We start from the raw sequence: 17,670 nt of genomic DNA on the forward strand, positions 1-17,670 counted from the left end.
GAACGCAAATATGCTTAGTTGTCATTCTACTACTTTGACAACTGTCAAAGTGTCAAGTGGCAGATTTGGGTAGAAGTGAGATCGTTCGATTTTTAATTGATAATTTCAAAGCTTTTTATTTCTTTGGATTGAAAATAATAAGCAATCATGGACGACGATTTACCGACCGATTTCCAGGTCATCGTCGTAGGGACAGGTAAGCTATATTATCCGTATAATACTGCACCGGTCATGATGGCGATAGCAGCCTACTTATCGATCCTTTTTTTTCATAGCTGTCTAGTCATCAATTTTACATTTCAAAATGCTTTGATTCCGAGTTATTCTTTGTTTATATTCTAGTCTATTTCATTCTCTGGTATATTTCTGAACTAAACGAGTCAGGAAAGCTCAAATTCTGCAACTTAGTCATTAATTAAATATTTGCTATGTCGTACTGCTGTCATTGTCTGCCTTCAGGGAATTATGAAAACTCTTAATACGCGCACTAAATTCTAGATATTATTAGGCAAGGTCCCTTAACCTATCATTGATTAGAGAAGTTATTTTATTATAATGTTTTAGGTGAAACAAATGATTTTTTTTTTATTTATTAAAATGTTTCTCTTTTTAATATGGCTTGTAGGTGGGTCACAAATCCCATAACAACAGTTCATATATTAGGACAGATAACTGGTGTTATTAAATTGATTTTATTGAAAGATTATTTTAACTAATAAATGCCTTTTTTGTCATGGGTACAATTAATTCATAATCAGTATTAGTATCATAACTGTCTTATTTTCTAAAATGTTGGAAATATTTTGACTTATAAGAATATAAACTAGGATATTGTTGAATTCACGTTACTGCCTTTTCTTTTATGACTCATTTAATTACTTAATTAATATTTATAAACAAAAATCTACAATAAGTAGACAAGACTTGTCCTAACACTGGATATTGAGTCTGGAGACTAGAATATAAATCTTTTACAAATGAAGGCTCTTAACTCTAAGTAATAGCACATACTCAGGTTAGGTATGTGATGATGTATGTGTGACACATTATTAGTATTTTAGATTGATATTAAGAGTAAACATATTAAATTCATAGTATAAGAGTCAGTTTAATATCAATCAGGCTAGCTATCATATATATGCATCATATATCTATTAATCAGCTAAAAGACAAAGACAAAATCCTTCTGATCTTATGGAATGAAGAACTTAGTATGTAAAATGTGAATTGATGTTTTGACTACTAAATATTCTATTGAACAGAAAAGACAAAGAGAAGACTTTACATGTGTTTCAGTATAATAAAATAATATGCAATACTTTTGCGTGGTCCATTAGAAATAACAGGTCTGAGTTGTTCCAAAGTGGAGTTGAATATGTAGGTGTTTATTGATCATACATCTATTAACTCATCTACTATGCTAATAAGAAGTTTATATTTTTTTAATCATGTCTTTTTATTATCCAATGCAATTTCCATTATTTCCTATTTTCACTTTACCTAGGAATGGTGGAGTCCATAGTAGCTGCAGCATGTAGCAGAATAGGAAAGAATGTTTTACACCTAGACTCAAGTGACCACTATGGAGGTCTCTGGGCTTCTTACAACTTTGATGGTCTGCAGAAATTTATCAAAGAAGTCAACGCAGACCCTAAGAGACAACTTCAAGTATACAATCTAGCTGAAAAATGGTATATAGAGAAGTAAGTAAATATAAGTTACTTTTTTAACATTTTTATACCCATTTTTACTGTTATTTATGATTTCTTACATAATAATTGTAGGGAATCTGCACAAGAGGAAACCGCATCAGATCCTCCCAAGAAAGTATGGAGCCAGGCTAACTTCACTTCAGAGTATAGGAAGTTCAATATTGATATGACTCCTAAGGTAATTCTCACCATTTATGATTACTAAACAGTGCTTCCACTGAAACCAGATGATAAATTAGACTGATGACTAATGTAGTTTCATTTCATTGTTATTAGACTGGAACATGAAACAGTACTACTTACTCAAAAAGTATGAAAAACTTCAAAATTGTATATACATTTTGGAGATAAATTGAACAAAATTTAGAAGCACCATAATTTATGACCTATTCCATCCTCTGAATTTCTATGAATTTGGTGATATGATTGATGCATATTTTTCAGGTGTTTTCATACACCATTCTCTATCACTGCATCTGTTGATCAAGCGTTCCAACAAATCTGTAAATGGTGATACAATTACTGTTAAACCAAGAATGAATTCGTGTCCACTAAGATACAAAATTTTGAACAAAAAGATGTAATTTACAGGATGGGTTGTTGTGTAGTTGCAGTTATTATGTGTTGTTTGGTTTAGCTACTCTTCTCGCGTGGACCACTTGTCGAGCTGCTGATCTCATCCAACATCGCTCGTTACGCGGAGTTCCGCTGCGTGACCCGCGTACTCACATGGCTCAGCGACCGCCTGATGCCAGTCCCATGCTCCCGAGCTGATGTCTTCGCGACCGAAGCTGTGGGCATCGTTGAAAAACGTCAGCTCATGAAAATGCTGACATCCATCGTCGGATACAACGAAGAGGAAATGAATAATGAATTCAAAGGTGAGTTTTGAAAAGTAGCTTAGCATCATTAAAGAGCTAATTATTGTTTACTGTTAATCTTTTCTTTATGTGATTTCATATTTATTACCTTTCTTACTCCGCATGCTCGGAAATTAAGGAATGGTTGGTGTATTTAACGTTCGTCTCATCCCCTAGATTGGAACGACAAGACCTTCAAAGAGTATCTTACACACAAGGGGTTGACTCCCAACTTGATCCACTATGTGCTGTTCGCGATCGCCGGCGGTACTAACAACATGCCGTGCCTAGAAGGCGTCAAGGAATGCAAGAAATTCCTCATGAGCCTGGGTCGCTACGGAAACACACCCTTCCTGTGGCCCATGTACGGTAGTGGAGAGCTGCCTCAATGCTTCTGCAGGTGATTATACAAGCTATTCTCTAAATAACTGTACTGTATTTGACTAACTGAAATGAGTAGGACAATAGTTACCATCACATCTCCTAATCGGCAGACGTAAAAGTGACTTAGTCCCAATTTGAGTACAATATACACTGATCAGGTAGGCAGATACTGGAAATAGCCAGAAAAATAGTTTATCGATTAGTGTTATATCTATTTTTAACAGTGTTTATCCATTGTCTTGATGTGATTGGCATTTCGCATACCTTCATCATTAAATCAAATCGACGCTAAAGGTCGGCGCTAATTATATTTAGTTAACCAAGGTCAGAAAAAAACATTTTCAGACAGACACCAAATAAAAATATGCGGTATATACAATAGTAACTAGAATAATCATCTCGCGGTCAGAGAATGTGCACATTTCAGAAACGTAACATTGACAATTATTATGTTATTGCAAAAAAGTGCACCATGAAAGTGCCGGCCCGACGGTCGGCGGTTCAATGACCCAAATGTGCACCACTCGGCTACGCAAACAAAAATGAAGCAACTTTCTAATGTTGCATGCCGTACGATTAAAGATATCGTAATTTTATCAACATTTCGTTTATTAGTTGATAATTTGAAACATTTATTCTATCGGGTAACGACTTCTCTTATAGTTAATAGAAATTAATGATTGCTGAAATATTTCTATGTTCACGCGTAACTGCTATTTATAGTTTATACCTACTTTACAAAAACCTCGGTGAATCATCGGCATTAACAATCGTGTCAGCTTTCAGAATGTTGATCGTTAGCAGGACCCATGTCTTCTCTAAAACGATTAAATCTTGCATTTATTTACCTGAAATCCGCGTAAATGACCTTAACACGTATTTCCTCCTTGTTCTTAAAGCAAGTACATTTTTGGTATTCGGCTGACTCATCGAAATGGCCTTCATTTCTGATCACTACATATTATTAAATTAAGTCCCTACGAGGCGTCTGTTTGTTCGCAATAAACTGGAAATCTTCGGGACGGATTTTCAAGCGGTTTTCACTAATAGATAGGTAGGCTTATAACATATTACTCATAACTTAGAGGATACCGGGGCAGGCCGCTAGTTTTATTATAAGCTATTCATTTCGTTCACCAATTAGATTCCATTGATGATGTTCATTTGAATAAATGACAAAACATATGTTTGTTAGCTAGTTAGAAAATAAACAGATGATTTAACGCTGAAACTTTTATGTTCATGGAACCATTGAACCGGTTTGTTTGCGTTTTCCCAAGGCTATTTACCAGGAAGTTTATAATTAAAATTTAGCTACCAGAAGAATGTTGTCTGCGAATTGAACTAATAATTCCGCTAAGAAAATCTAGATTTATCGTGTGACGAAACGATATTTCAGTTCCATTTTAACTTTATGAGAATCGGAAGCCGATCTTCCTTCCACGAAATAGCGATATCAATATTTGATGCATTAAAATCTATTTTAGTATGAACATTCTTGTCATTATATTTTTAGATTGTGCGCCGTGTTCGGCGGCGTGTATTGTCTGAACCGGCCGATTGACAAGGTGCAGACCAAGACCGTGGACGAGGGGAAGACGGTGGTGACTATCGACAGCAAGTCGAAGACATTGAACTGCGACCACCTCGTGATCGGTATCAACGAATGTCCCAAGGACTTGATCTCGCCGGAGCCGGCCGAGAGCTGCGACATATCAAAGGCGGTGTTCATCACCAACGGCACCATCATGAAGAGTGAGAAGGAGCCGCTCACTCTGCTGCGCTTCCCGCCTCTCACTGATGAAGACAATGCGGTCACCGTGCTTGAGGTTGGACCTGCTACTGGATCTTGCCCCAAGGGACTGTGTAAGTTCTACTCTGATCGAGAATAAAATATTACATTAGCGATTAATTAACTAAAATGAAATGAAATATCTTAAAACAGTTTGTATAAATACAAACTTAGTCTTGCAATGGATTTAACAAAATGCAGACAAATATCGCGATTGTTAAATGAAAACATCCGAGCGTGGTCTTAAAACTGGTGTTCACAATTTCGCATAAAACTAGTTGACGAAAAATCGTCCAGGGTCACAAGCTCATTTAACTTTTTACAGCAGTTTTTTTGCACTGTTGCGCCACTCGGTAACACGTAGAACTCCCGCCTTTTTGCTACGTAATATGTGAGTCATTCAAACCACTTCGATCCAGACACATCATATTTAAATAGCTTTATAATTAGCATTGGTTCGTCTTATATATTGAATATGTACTTATCGGCCATTAAACAACCCTTTTTTATAAATCGAATCATCGTAACGCACTCCTCGTAAAAAATGTTATTGTGTTTTTATGATATTAGAAACACGCTTCACGCATACATTATTCTTAATCAATTTTAACTCACCAGCAATAATTCAATATTCACGAAGTATGTTTTATAGTACATTTACTTACATCGTGAATTATCAAGTAAAGGACAAAATGCCACGATTTTTAAGGTTATTTGATTGTTTTGTTGGCTTGGAGGCGGAAGAAAGCAAGTTCTAAGAGTACAATGAAAATGATCTAATGCTTGGAAATTGGTTGATTTCATTCTTCCTGTGTTTTTACCTGAAACGTTTTCATTTTCTTAGAACACTTTAGCTGCTGTTACGAGACTAATTCTAGCATACAGCCGGATTATGTTGGTCAGGAAGCAGAAGCTTCCTGGTCATGTGAAAGAATAGGATTAGTTTAGCATACCCAGAGATTACCCACATCTAGCAAGTAAAAAGTCGGTACATTTCTCAATAGCACCAATATAGATTAAGGGCTAATATTAACTGCGGTACTTTTGTGAATAATTTAATATGCAGTTTTTTTTTCACTGAAATACTTAAATAAGATTTATTTGACATAGTCGATGATTGTTTTCAGTTCTTGTAGAGATCAATAATTGTAAATTAATCCTCCATTGAAAAGAGTGGGCGTCATTTTCGTGCCATCCTTTCAGAAGATTACACAGTACTGACAGTACACCTCTTTCCGAACGGCAGACATGATTTGATTTAAAAGATTAGATTAGATTTAGACTCTTATTCATAAAAAATATATGAAGTTATGAAAGGCTTATAGTTTTGTTTCTTTCACTCCTTAGCGAAATGAAATAGAGAAAACATATTTTAGAAATCTTTTAACTAAAATAGGTTTATAGTGTGTTTATGAATAAGAGGGTAAATATTTTGATTGAATGTTTCCAGTCGTGGTGTACTTCATCACTAACAAGGTGAAGGATGCTGAGAGCGATCTGATGCCCATCGCTGAGAAGATCTTCGACATGTCCGGCGGAGACCAGACTGAAGACGCCGAGAAGCCTAAGGTACACACGCAAAGACTAACTTCTTTACATTAAAATTAACTGCCTCCTTGATTAAGGACGCCAGGCCGCTGCTATTGCGTTGTGGGGTCATGGGTTCGATTCCCACGCGGTACAATTATTTGTACAATCCACGAATAGTTGATAGGACTCTGGTTGTACTTGTTTGTATGTTCCAGCGACACAAGAGTTATTCTTAGTGAGGGATTTGTTTTAAAAAAGAAGAAAATGAAAAGTATATATGTTTGGTCAACCGATTCCAAATTAAGCAGATCTTGCACTATGGTAACCAGGCAACTGATAACACACTTATATACCTATAAATACATGCATATAACGATATATTGACATCCAGACTCAGAACAGATACTCTAAGCACGAATATTTGTCATGAGTGGGATTTAAACCCACCACAAGCGGCATAGCGGTTATTTTGATGAGACGTAAAGGCAGACTAAGTAAAAAACATCGTTAATGACAGTGAATACGCTAAGGTAATCATCCGCTGTGACACATGCGCCGCTTAACTTGGCTTCTGAGGTAACCGACCTCTGAAACTTGTACATTATATTGAACAATTTAGGACGGAAAAGTTAATTTTCTTACAGATGAAGTTGAATTTTTTGTAGTCCATATATTAATAGGTATTTCTCCATTCATCCTTTGTGGTTAGGGCTTGGGAAGACTGCCTACTATAAAGTTTAGGAACTTCGAGACTTCTTGGAATATTTTTAATATCGACTTAATTTCCGGCAAAGTGTATAAGTAAAGAAGGTTTTTTGTTAAAGTCAACAAAAGGATAAAGATCTCTACGTATGTTAACAATATTTCCTGCCAAATGCATCACTGTAACTAACAAGAAAAAACATCTTAAGTTACACTGTTGTATAGAGCTGTTGTAGCCACTAGTCGGTTGCCAAATGTATAGTTATCCTTTTTCATCGTCAGGCACTTTGCCCTGAATACGGTCGTGGTGACCACTTTGACACAGGTCTTTTATCCACATAAGTGTTTAAAATCAAAACCAAATCATTTATTCATATAGGTAAATCCTGACACTTATGATAGTTAATGATACATAGAGTGAATTTACCGCCAGTTCGGAAGGTAGGGCCAATGAGAAGAGCTGGCAAGAAACTCCTGGCCACTCTTTTTAATCGCCAAATCATAACTGACGCCAAATTATCAAAACTATGTGTAAACCCTTGCCCAGTAGCAGGTAGTAAAAAAGTACTTGTACAGGCCAATGGCGATGATAATATTGCATGGCCTATAGAAAAAGCAACAGTATAATAAAGTATTATGTTGTGTTGCAGTGCTTGTGGTCGCTGTTCTACAACGTGAAGGACACGAGCGCGCCCGTGACGAGCGTGGTGGACAGCGTGCACGTCTGCTCCGGACCCGACGCCGGCCTCGACTTCGATAGGGCTGTGGAACAGGTAAGCGCGATGTAGAGAATATTCTTACCATAATATTATTTTAGAAAAGAGTATTTGATATTTAAATTAAAAGCACCGCTTCCGTATGTGCACATGTTGAGAACAAGGTCGCAGGTTTGATTTTCGTGTCAGCCAAAGTACTATTGCGCTTTTCTTAGAATTAGAATTTTGTAAATAGTTGGCCGAAGTTTGATAACTTGCCTGGTATATAAAAGGACTTGGACAATAGGATAGACCCTTATTATATTATATCGTAAATACAGCTATATTTCATACATCTTCGGGGATAACAGGCATGAAGTTAATATAAGTATAATAATAGGAGTACAAAAAAAAATCCACTGTCACACTACAGGACATAGGTCTCTTCTCGGAATGAACAAGGGTTTTGAGTCGACCAGATAGACCAAGAACATCTTAGAAATATATAATAGCTTTCAAGAACCCAGGAATGCCACGTTCTCTACAATGTTTTAATCACTCTTTATGGCATGTATTAAGATTATTGTTTTTCGATAACTGGTTATATAGTGGTAGGAAATTGACAATATGAATTATACTGGCAATTTAGGGAAAGTGTCAATATTACCTGTATGACTTCAAATTGGAAAACATTAGTAGGCTACTACATAAAAGATTTTGAATAAAACTAGGTAAATAGTTAAACTTGTTGAGTAACTAGAAACAATATCTTATATCAGGGGTCTTAAGACATCTTATTGACATGGGTCGTTAACGAAGAGACAGACACAGATGTTGTAACGATAGACGATAGTCGATAGTGTAAATCTAGCCATAAGGTCTCTATCGAAGTATAGAATCTGATGATGCTTTATGTGAATTACTTGTCATGTTTATAGATAGACAATTAACTTGTTCCCACTGGATTCTCAACAAATATGTTTCTGCTTTCATTTTAAAAAAATATTTATTTGCAGTAAATGTAGCAAGAACATATTACATTGAAGAAACTACAGATAATCTATTGCGAAAAAGTAACGTTATCAAATACAGTTTAAAGTTTTTCTTTTACAGACTAATTAATAAATAAATATATGTTAGTTAACTAGTAAAGACCATAATATACATAGGTACATTACCCAACACACAAGGAAAATTAAAACTTATATAGAAAGACAGTAATTAACATAATTATACAAAAGTAATCATTTATCTAATACATTTAATGAGATAAAAACCTATTAACTATTTGTTAGTGACCTGTGAATAACCTTGTCACTTGTGAAACTATATTTTGAACCTATTTAGGACTTAATGTTTCGGTTAACTTATCCAAAAACAGGCTATTGAAAAAAAAGGTCGGGCGAAGATTATTGGGTGTTTCTAATATTATGTATTCGAATAGTTCTCAATAGAAACCGGGAGTTTGGTAACAGCAAAGTGAATTGCAATTGGCTCGCCCCCTATTACATAGGACTAACATTGTGGCGACACGAGGGCGCTTTGCATACATCTCTGCCTATACATTCAGGTTTAACTGGCGTGGTATTATGTATACTGGTATTATTAATAAATAACCTTACATTAGGTTTTTCTAAATATTTAACACGTGTAATATAATTTTGAAATACAATAGATAATTAATGTTGATAACCTCTGTGCCACATTAGAACTCAGTTAATTATTTTTAAGTACGTTATTAGTGCCGTTGACCTTCACTTTTTTAAAATAAACAATGTTACTCAAATCGAAAAACATCCTAGCAAAAGATTGTATTACCCAAAAAATTTAAACGTGTAGGTCAAGTTGATTTTATTAGTCTTTTTAAGCAGTGGATTTCGCGGGCGAGACACCACAGCTTGAATAACAATACGCTGTAATGGTGCCAAAGAGCTTCAATTAACGCTTTGATCGTTTTTAAGGTTCCATTGGAAATAATGACAGGGTGTGAGCGTGAAAACGATCGCCCAAATTGTAAAACATTTAACCTAGAGTTCTCTACACTGGGTCTACGTTTAGTTTGATTTCAAAGTCTACTTGTGTTCAAGTTTAAGCAACACCTATACCTGAGAGCCTTCACCATGAGTACTATTGAATATTCGTATGATCATAAATTTATGTATTCAAATGTTAAGTCTAGAGAATATTTTCCTTGCTACTATATACTATTCGAAAATCCGACATTATTATTATTTCTGAATATATGTCAAGTACAGAATTTAGGCACTGTATAAAAACCTACCCTTGGTTAGCTTCAATCTTTGTAAGAACTTTATGATGTTATCGGTCGTTACTCTGATTTTCTAAACACGGACAGTCAAATATCAGTTGTGATAAATTAATACCTAATGAAAAAAAATTGGTACAATGTGATAAAGTTATCTTTGTTTGTTAGTTACTAGCCTTTGCTCTCAAAAACATCATTATTTATGCAAGATGCAATGTTAACAGTTTTGTCTTAATATACGTACTTAATACATTTTTTTGTTGTTGCGTGTTCGTTATAATATAGGAACACAAACTGTTCGATAGTAATGGAATGTTACCCCAGTCCCTCTTTACAACGTCGCATGGTAATTTGGAAATGCCTTCGTACACGAAGTATTGTGTTAAAGTGGATGGCCTGTCAACATTGACATTACAGACTTAGGTAGGTATTTCAGATGTAGGTAATAGTATATAACTAGTATTCCAAAACTATATTCCTGTGTTCTTGAACCCACAATAAATGTAATTGGACAGCGCAAGAATTGCCATTACTACTGCCACCGCCATTAGTAATATTAGTTATGAACACGAAACATTTCAATTAGTGCGATGGCAACCTGAGCTGTTACTACCGTCGTCTGAAATGTGTTCCTGTCACGTTGTTATGTCGTGTTGTCGCGATAACCTCCGTACACAAAGCGCGATAAAACAATGAAGTACCTAATAGCAACACTAACAAAGGAGGCGTGGGCAATCTAGTATCACTCTCATTCCTTGACCCTACAAGCCATTATAAAAACAATATTTAGTGTTTACGCAACTGATTAAATTACACAACGTTACGAAACTAATTAATTCAAATGTTTCTAAAAAATGTAATCATTATTGTTGGTAATGACCTCTTGTTAGTTAACAGTTACCTCAATCAAGTTTTATTGCAAACCAGTATTGTTATCTTGTTACTTCTCGTCGATTAGGCCCGATTGCTAGTTTTACTTTATAGGCACTTACCTGATTTTCTTTCTACGCAACCACCAAATAAATTATCTCCGCAAAGTTCAGTTTAGTTTTGAAATACGGCTCAGGGTCTGAGTATCTTCTATTCTTTGAATCGTAATCGTATGATTATCGGATGACTGATTGGAATCTTTTAAGAGAAGACGTTAATCAAGTTGAATTTAAAATGCAGGCCGAACAGATCTTCAAGAAGATCTGTCCGGGCGAGGAGTTCCTGCCGCGCGCCCCCGACCCAGAGGAGATCGTGTTCGAGGATGACGTCACGCACGGGCCCGAGTTCCAGCGCGAGCACGACGACGACGCGGACGGCGACGCGCCCAAGGAGTAGGCCCCGGCGCCGCGTCAGCACGTTTGAGCGAGTACCCGTGCTTCCAGGGCCTCACAGAATGTGGATTAACTTTTATACTGTAGAAATTCGCTTCTACGACATTATCAAATATTGCTACATTGCACACTTTAGCTTTGTATCGAATCCACGTTGTTTCCTTGGTCTACGAGTATTTTGCTCTAGTTTAAATCGATATCAGAATTCCGATGATTTAAATTTTAACACGCTTAAACGTGCTGAATTCAGCTAAGATGTAATCTCAGTAAGATTTATACGCTTTGGTCGCTTGACTTCGTGCATTCCGACTGGTGCGTTAGGATTGGAGAATGTAAGATAGACATAGCCACTGGTCAAGCATCTACTCGTACTTAAGGGTGTATTTGTTGAAATTTGAAACCTGCTAAGTTAGCCTTCAATTAATAACGACAGCGAATTTTAAATGTTAATTTGAAACACAAGAAACAATAGTGATGTGTTCTTGTAAATGACTTTGAACTTAGCAGGATGCTATCTATGTCTATCTAGGGTCTGTCAGGGTAGACTATTATCAGCTGGGTTGTCTTGATCTAATCAGCAAGATCGACTTGTAGCATTTGGAGGCTTTCAGTTATTATGACTTAGAGGTACTGACATTTTAGGGCCAACCTTAAAATATATAGCCAAGATCTTGTTGATAACCAGTGTAATACGGACTTGATATCATTAAGTATTTAAGTAATATTTGTATTATCACAAGGTTGGTACGCTCTCTAGAGAACAAGCTTATTTATTTGGTAGCATTGACGATCAACAGATTTTGTTTTAAACCAAAGGAGTATTATTATTCAAAAAGAGAAAAATTACATGCAATTACTGTAATTTTAGCTAGCTATGATGCAGTTTTAAAATGTTAAGTGTAACATTTTTGGACGCACCAGTCTAAATCGTGTACGTTACGCTAGCAAGAAAGTGTCACCTAGAGTGATATAAGTAGAACGTATAATTAGTGCGCAATCTGCTGTAAATGTGCGCCGCATAAAAAAATTGTGCGTGTTGTAGTTTTGAAAAAAAAACGTAAAAACGATTCCTGCTGGAGTAACGTTGTTCTAGCAAGAAAATTCTAGACGAATTATCGGAGAGATAAAATACATACATGGGCAGAGAGCTTATATTTGTGCAAGTATGTGCGCCATAAATATAATTTGTGCGTCTTCAGGTTTTCGAGATATTGCGTTTCTCGCTGCAGTAACGTTTTGCAAATTCGTGTATCTCCAAGACCATTTTATGTGCGCCTGTAGAATGAACATACACGAATAGCTCTTAATTTGTGCATATTTGTGACATAATTAGATGCCAGATAATATTTATAATTTTCAAGTAATCGCGCTTTATTGAAAACTTAAAAAAATATTGTAGCGCCTAAATGAGAAGACGTATAAGCTCGCTAAAAACTGTATTCGTTCCATCTTTTTGTTTATAATTACCATAAAAAGTTTCAAAACAGAACCTACAAGCGTTAATGAATAATATTACTAAAAGTCGAAACGACGGCATCATAACTTTGACGCCAACAAACAAGAAACTGGCTCAACCTAAGATGTGTAGATGTAAACCAAAAATTAGTGCATTTATCAAATAATATATAGTAAAAATATCCAGCTTCAACTGTTTCGTGTTAAGTAAATATTAATATCAAACCAAAACAGTTATTCAGCGCAGGTTATCCGACCAAATTCGAATGACTACAAAAAAGCGACGGATTCATACGTATCGATGACCTCCTTTATTAAACGTATTACACCTAAACTGTGTTCGTACAGTCACGCTCAAATGTTCGTTGGGAATTATTATTACAATGACCTAATAAAAATATAATATATGTAATATACCTAGGTATTAAATGTACTTTCTGATCATATGAAATCAAAGAGCTTGTTGGTTTAAAAAAATATTATTTTTATTATCATAATCATGATTCTTAAAGTAATTATGGCAACAAATCACAGATCAAATTTTCTACCTATAAATATTAGAACAAACATTGTTCAATTAAACTATTTGTACCTTGTATAGTCATTTGGTATTATTTAAAATCACAGATCAGTTTTTCATTTACTTAAGTACACAAACAATAAAATCACTTAAAGTAGTTCAGTACCATCATGGCGTGAAATTTAAATATTAAGTAGTTGTTGTTTTGGCCGAGATATAATTATGTTTTGGTTAGGTATGATTATATAGTACGCGAACGTAATAAAAACCTATAGAGCGTTATATTTTGTTATCAATTTATGTTTTTTAAAGAATAGCCGGATTTGAAAACTTCAACTCAAGTTTCACATATCGGGCTGCTTAGGTTTGGGTTTTCAAATTAGGCAATTAATAAAAGGATAAAAAAGAATAATAATTTTAACCGGTCTATACTACGTTCGCGTATCATACTATCATACCCAAAACTAAATTATATCTCGGCCAACAAATGATGTACATAATCGTGCGCAAAGTTACCGGAACAGCTAGAATAGAATGATAGAAGAATAGGTATGTTTAATTTAATCAAAAGTTATTTATTTTTAACTATTTTCTACTGCACTGTACTCGGGCACAATACGTTTCAACCAGTTAGCGAGTAAAGTTAAGAAGGTCATCGACACGTATGAATCCGTCGCTTTTTTGTAGTCATTCGAATTTGGTCGGATAACCTGCGCTGAATAACTGTTTTGGTTTGATATTAATATTTACTTAACACGAAACAGTTGAAGCTGGATATTTTTACTATATATTATTTGATAAATGCACTAATTTTTGGTTTACATCTACACATCTTAGGTTGAGCCAGTTTCTTGTTTGTTGGCGTCAAAGTTATGATGCCGTCGTTTCGACTTTTAGTAATATTATTCATTAACGCTTGTAGGTTCTGTTTTGAAACTTTTTATGGTAATTATAAACAAAAAGATGGAACGAATACAGTTTTTAGCGAGCTTATACGTCTTCTCATTTAGGCGCTACAATATTTTTTTAAGTTTTCAATAAAGCGCGATTACTTGAAAATTATAAATATTATCTGGCATCTAATTATGTCACAAATATGCACAAATTAAGAGCTATTCGTGTATGTTCATTCTACAGGCGCACATAAAATGGTCTTGGAGATACACGAATTTGCAAAACGTTACTGCAGCGAGAAACGCAATATCTCGAAAACCTGAAGACGCACAAATTATATTTATGGCGCACATACTTGCACAAATATAAGCTCTCTGCCCATGTATGTATTTTATCTCTCCGATAATTCGTCTAGAATTTTCTTGCTAGAACAACGTTACTCCAGCAGGAATCGTTTTTACGTTTTTTTTTCAAAACTACAACATGCACAATTTTTTTATGCGGCGCACATTTACAGCAGATTGCGCACTAATTATACGTTCTACTTATATCACTCTAGGTGACACTTTCTTGCTGGCGTAACGTACACGTCTAAATCATAGATTGTAGCACATATAATTTTTATTAAGTTATTTAGCACTTTTATGATATTTATTGTCAAATTATAATAATCATGCCTGCGCAGCTTGTGCATTTATAATTCCAATAAATTGTGATTATTAGAATGTGCAGTTTTCTTATATTACTTCACCTCTCATAAAATTCTTTATTGAATATTGATAAACATAATTATTATTATAGAATAGATGTGTGTGTTGCTAAAAGCATGAAGCCCTTCCAGGCGCCGCCTTGTTTCTAACAAGATTATACAAAGCTTGTTATGCAAACTATACAACAGTATCTTTAAATTGTGTAAAAGGATAATTTTTCAAATAAATCACAGTTGTAGTTCACACTTTTTTATTTAATTAAATCTCTTATCACAAAGCAACATCAAATTGCTTAATTTATATAAACACCAAGAAAAACATGACAAAATATTATTTAAATGGAATACTCTGTTGCAGTGGATAACATATTTCTTATAATATATTATTTTAACCCTAATTACATTCAAACTCTTAGCTTAAAAATGATTATATCCCACAATATTAACTAGATAGTTTTCTTACGTTCAGATATACATATATTGGTTAGATTCTGTGTCTGTGACTTTAAAAACCTTTTTCAAAATAATCTTTTCTCATATGAGAACAAACTGTGTACATTGCCTTCTAACTGTGCAGAGTAAGTCCTCTTCATGAATCTCAGATCTCCAGAGTAACTCATATCACGAAGAATGCCCACTGAGCGAGCTCCGATATCCTGGCAACTATGCTGCATGCCAGCCTGTAAGTATGGCAGGAACCGTAACACGGAGCCTTTGTCCACAATGCTTCCACTCACACCCTGTGCTACTCTGTGTTTGTCAGTTTCCTTGTGGAAGTATCTGCTCATGGCTGCACCTTTACCATCTTTATTTTCCATAGCTTCTAAGCTGCCCATACCTCTGTATTTCTTCAACCTCACTCCATCAGAGAAGAAGTACTCACCAGGTGCCTCTGATGTTCCAGCAAGTAAAGAACCCATCATAACAGTTGAAGCTCCCAATGCAAGTGACTTTACAATATGACCCACAGATTGTATTCCACCATCAGCAATCACTGGCACATTAAACTGACGAGCATATGATGAAACCTGGTAGACAGCTGTGGCTTGAGGGCATCCACAGGCCATTACTTCTTGTGTTATACATATGGAACCACTGCCCATTCCAACTCTCAAAGCATCTGCACCAGCCTCAATGAGATTTCTGGCTTGCATCCTTGTCACAACATTGCCACCAATAACTTGAATGTCAGGGTATGTTTTTTTGATGTATTTAATCATTTCAATTTGATAAACTGAGTTACCTTGTGATGAATCAAGAACAATGACATCCACTCCATTACTGACCAGCAACTTGAGGCGCTCTCTGTCTGTGTCACGAGTGCCTATGGCAGCTCCTACCAAAAGTTGCTTGTTAGAATCCTTTGATGCATTGGGGTAGCTACGAGCTTTCTTCAAGTCAGTCCTTGCAATCAGAGCCACCAACTCACCGGATCCATTGATTATTGGCAGTTTACCTTTCTTACTTTTCTCAAGTATGTGATTGGCACTTTGGAGAGTAACACCTGATTGTGCAGTGATCATGTTATCAATTGGTGTCATAACCTCTTTAAGGCTGAGCTGGGGATGACCCTCCCTGAAATCTATATCACGAGATGTGACGATACCTATGAGTCGCCCTCCCAGCTTGCCATTTTCTGTGATAGGGTATCCAGTAAAACCATTCTTCCTTTTAGCTTCAATAACGTCAGCTACAGTGTTATCGGGGCCCATGCACATTGGATCCCTGATGAATCCATGTTTGTATTTCTTCACTTTGTGAACTTCATTAGCCTGATACTCAGGAGTGCAGTTATGGTGAATGATTCCGATACCGCCACATAAAGCCATCGCAATCGCCATATCGGCTTCGGTTACAGTGTCCATTGGAGCCGACACTAATGGCGATTTCAGGTTAATTTTCTTAGTAAGCGGTGATGTTAGGTCAACTTCATCGGCGGTAAAATCTATGTATCCAGGTAGCAGCAAAAAATCATTATAGGTAAGTCCCTCTCTGTTCTCGAAGATTTCCGCTGCGGAGAGCCCATCGCGAAGATCACCTTCCGCTTTGGTATTCATGTTTAAACACGTGGCTGAGGGGCAGCGACCGAGGTTTATGTTACTCGTCAAGAGAAGTATATATAGTTTTCACGTATGCCGTCCACGCACAAGAAACATGAACTTATAAAGCCCGTAAGTATGTGTAAAGAACAGAAAAACGCACACGTGGTGTTGTGTTCAGTCTGTGATTTATTGTTCCGAACTATAGCCTCAGTACAAACAGGTTTGAAACGACTACTCTTCTTCAGCCCGGTACGATAAACGGTATATTCTCAAAAATAGATTTTCGAAAAATAAGTATAACTTTTATAAAAATGTTGTACCGGCTTCTCCACGTTTTATTGAATGAATTGACACTGACAAAACTCGAATATATTATTGAATAGGATAGGGATGTCCATTCTATTACGATATTTTTTAATATTTAATCGATTCATATAATCCTGGTATCGATTTTCAGATCGTTCCAAATCGTTACGTGCGAATAATAATAATTCTATTTACTAATTTGAAGTTTTCTGCCAGTTATGAGTAGCACGATTTCTGCCCCATGGCTTTTCAGAATGGCTCTCTTTATCGGTAAATCTACTGGCAATTTGTCAAATTCATATAATTCTACACACTGTTCTTCAAATCATGTTTAAACGAGATTTATCCTGATTGTGGGAACAAGACATTACGATATAAAAACACTATTAAGTTCGATCGAGCTTTAAAATATCGCATCACTAAATACAAATTGCCAGTATTCGGTTTGTTAAAACTACCACTTTCTTAATAAAAACTACCA

The 17,670-nt window shown here is 35.7% G+C and overlaps 2 protein-coding genes across 2 annotated transcripts; one reads left to right on the forward strand and one right to left on the reverse strand.

Moving 5' to 3' along the window:
• The first annotated feature begins 22 nt into the window (after positions 1 to 22).
• Positions 23 to 13,135, forward strand: Rep (Rab escort protein). Its single transcript, XM_076116050.1, has 9 exons — positions 23 to 196; positions 1,505 to 1,703; positions 1,785 to 1,890; positions 2,350 to 2,593; positions 2,750 to 2,972; positions 4,473 to 4,822; positions 6,199 to 6,317; positions 7,631 to 7,753; positions 11,112 to 13,135. The coding sequence occupies exons 1-9, from the start codon at positions 148 to 150 to the stop codon at positions 11,265 to 11,267; spliced, it is 1,569 nt and encodes a 522-aa protein (XP_075972165.1). The 5' UTR covers positions 23 to 147; the 3' UTR covers positions 11,268 to 13,135.
• Positions 13,136 to 15,075: 1,940 nt separating this feature from the next.
• Positions 15,076 to 17,249, reverse strand: ras (Inosine-5'-monophosphate dehydrogenase ras). Its single transcript, XM_076116051.1, has one exon. It carries the CDS (start codon positions 16,896 to 16,898, stop codon positions 15,360 to 15,362), a length of 1,539 nt encoding a protein of 512 aa, XP_075972166.1. The 5' UTR covers positions 16,899 to 17,249; the 3' UTR covers positions 15,076 to 15,359.
• Between the last annotated feature and the right edge of the window lie 421 nt (positions 17,250 to 17,670).

This window comes from Anticarsia gemmatalis, chromosome 7 (genome assembly GCF_050436995.1).
Source record: "Anticarsia gemmatalis isolate Benzon Research Colony breed Stoneville strain chromosome 7, ilAntGemm2 primary, whole genome shotgun sequence".
Classification (NCBI taxonomy): Eukaryota; Metazoa; Arthropoda; class Insecta; order Lepidoptera; family Erebidae; genus Anticarsia; species Anticarsia gemmatalis.

What these genes read in the sequence shown, in the direction of transcription:
- Rep (XM_076116050.1), top strand. Translation starts at nt 148, where the DNA reads ATGGACGACGATTTACCGACCGATTTCCAGGTCATCGTCGTAGGGACA. An exon ending in GGTCATCGTCGTAGGGACAG is followed by an intron (nt 197 to 1,504) that starts GTAAGCTATATT and finishes CACTTTACCTAG; the next exon opens with GAATGGTGGAGTCCATAGTA. An exon ending in ATATTGATATGACTCCTAAG is followed by an intron (nt 1,891 to 2,349) that starts GTAATTCTCACC and finishes TGTTTGGTTTAG; the next exon opens with CTACTCTTCTCGCGTGGACC.
- ras (XM_076116051.1), bottom strand. Translation starts at nt 16,898, where the DNA reads ATGAATACCAAAGCGGAAGGTGATCTTCGCGATGGGCTCTCCGCAGCG.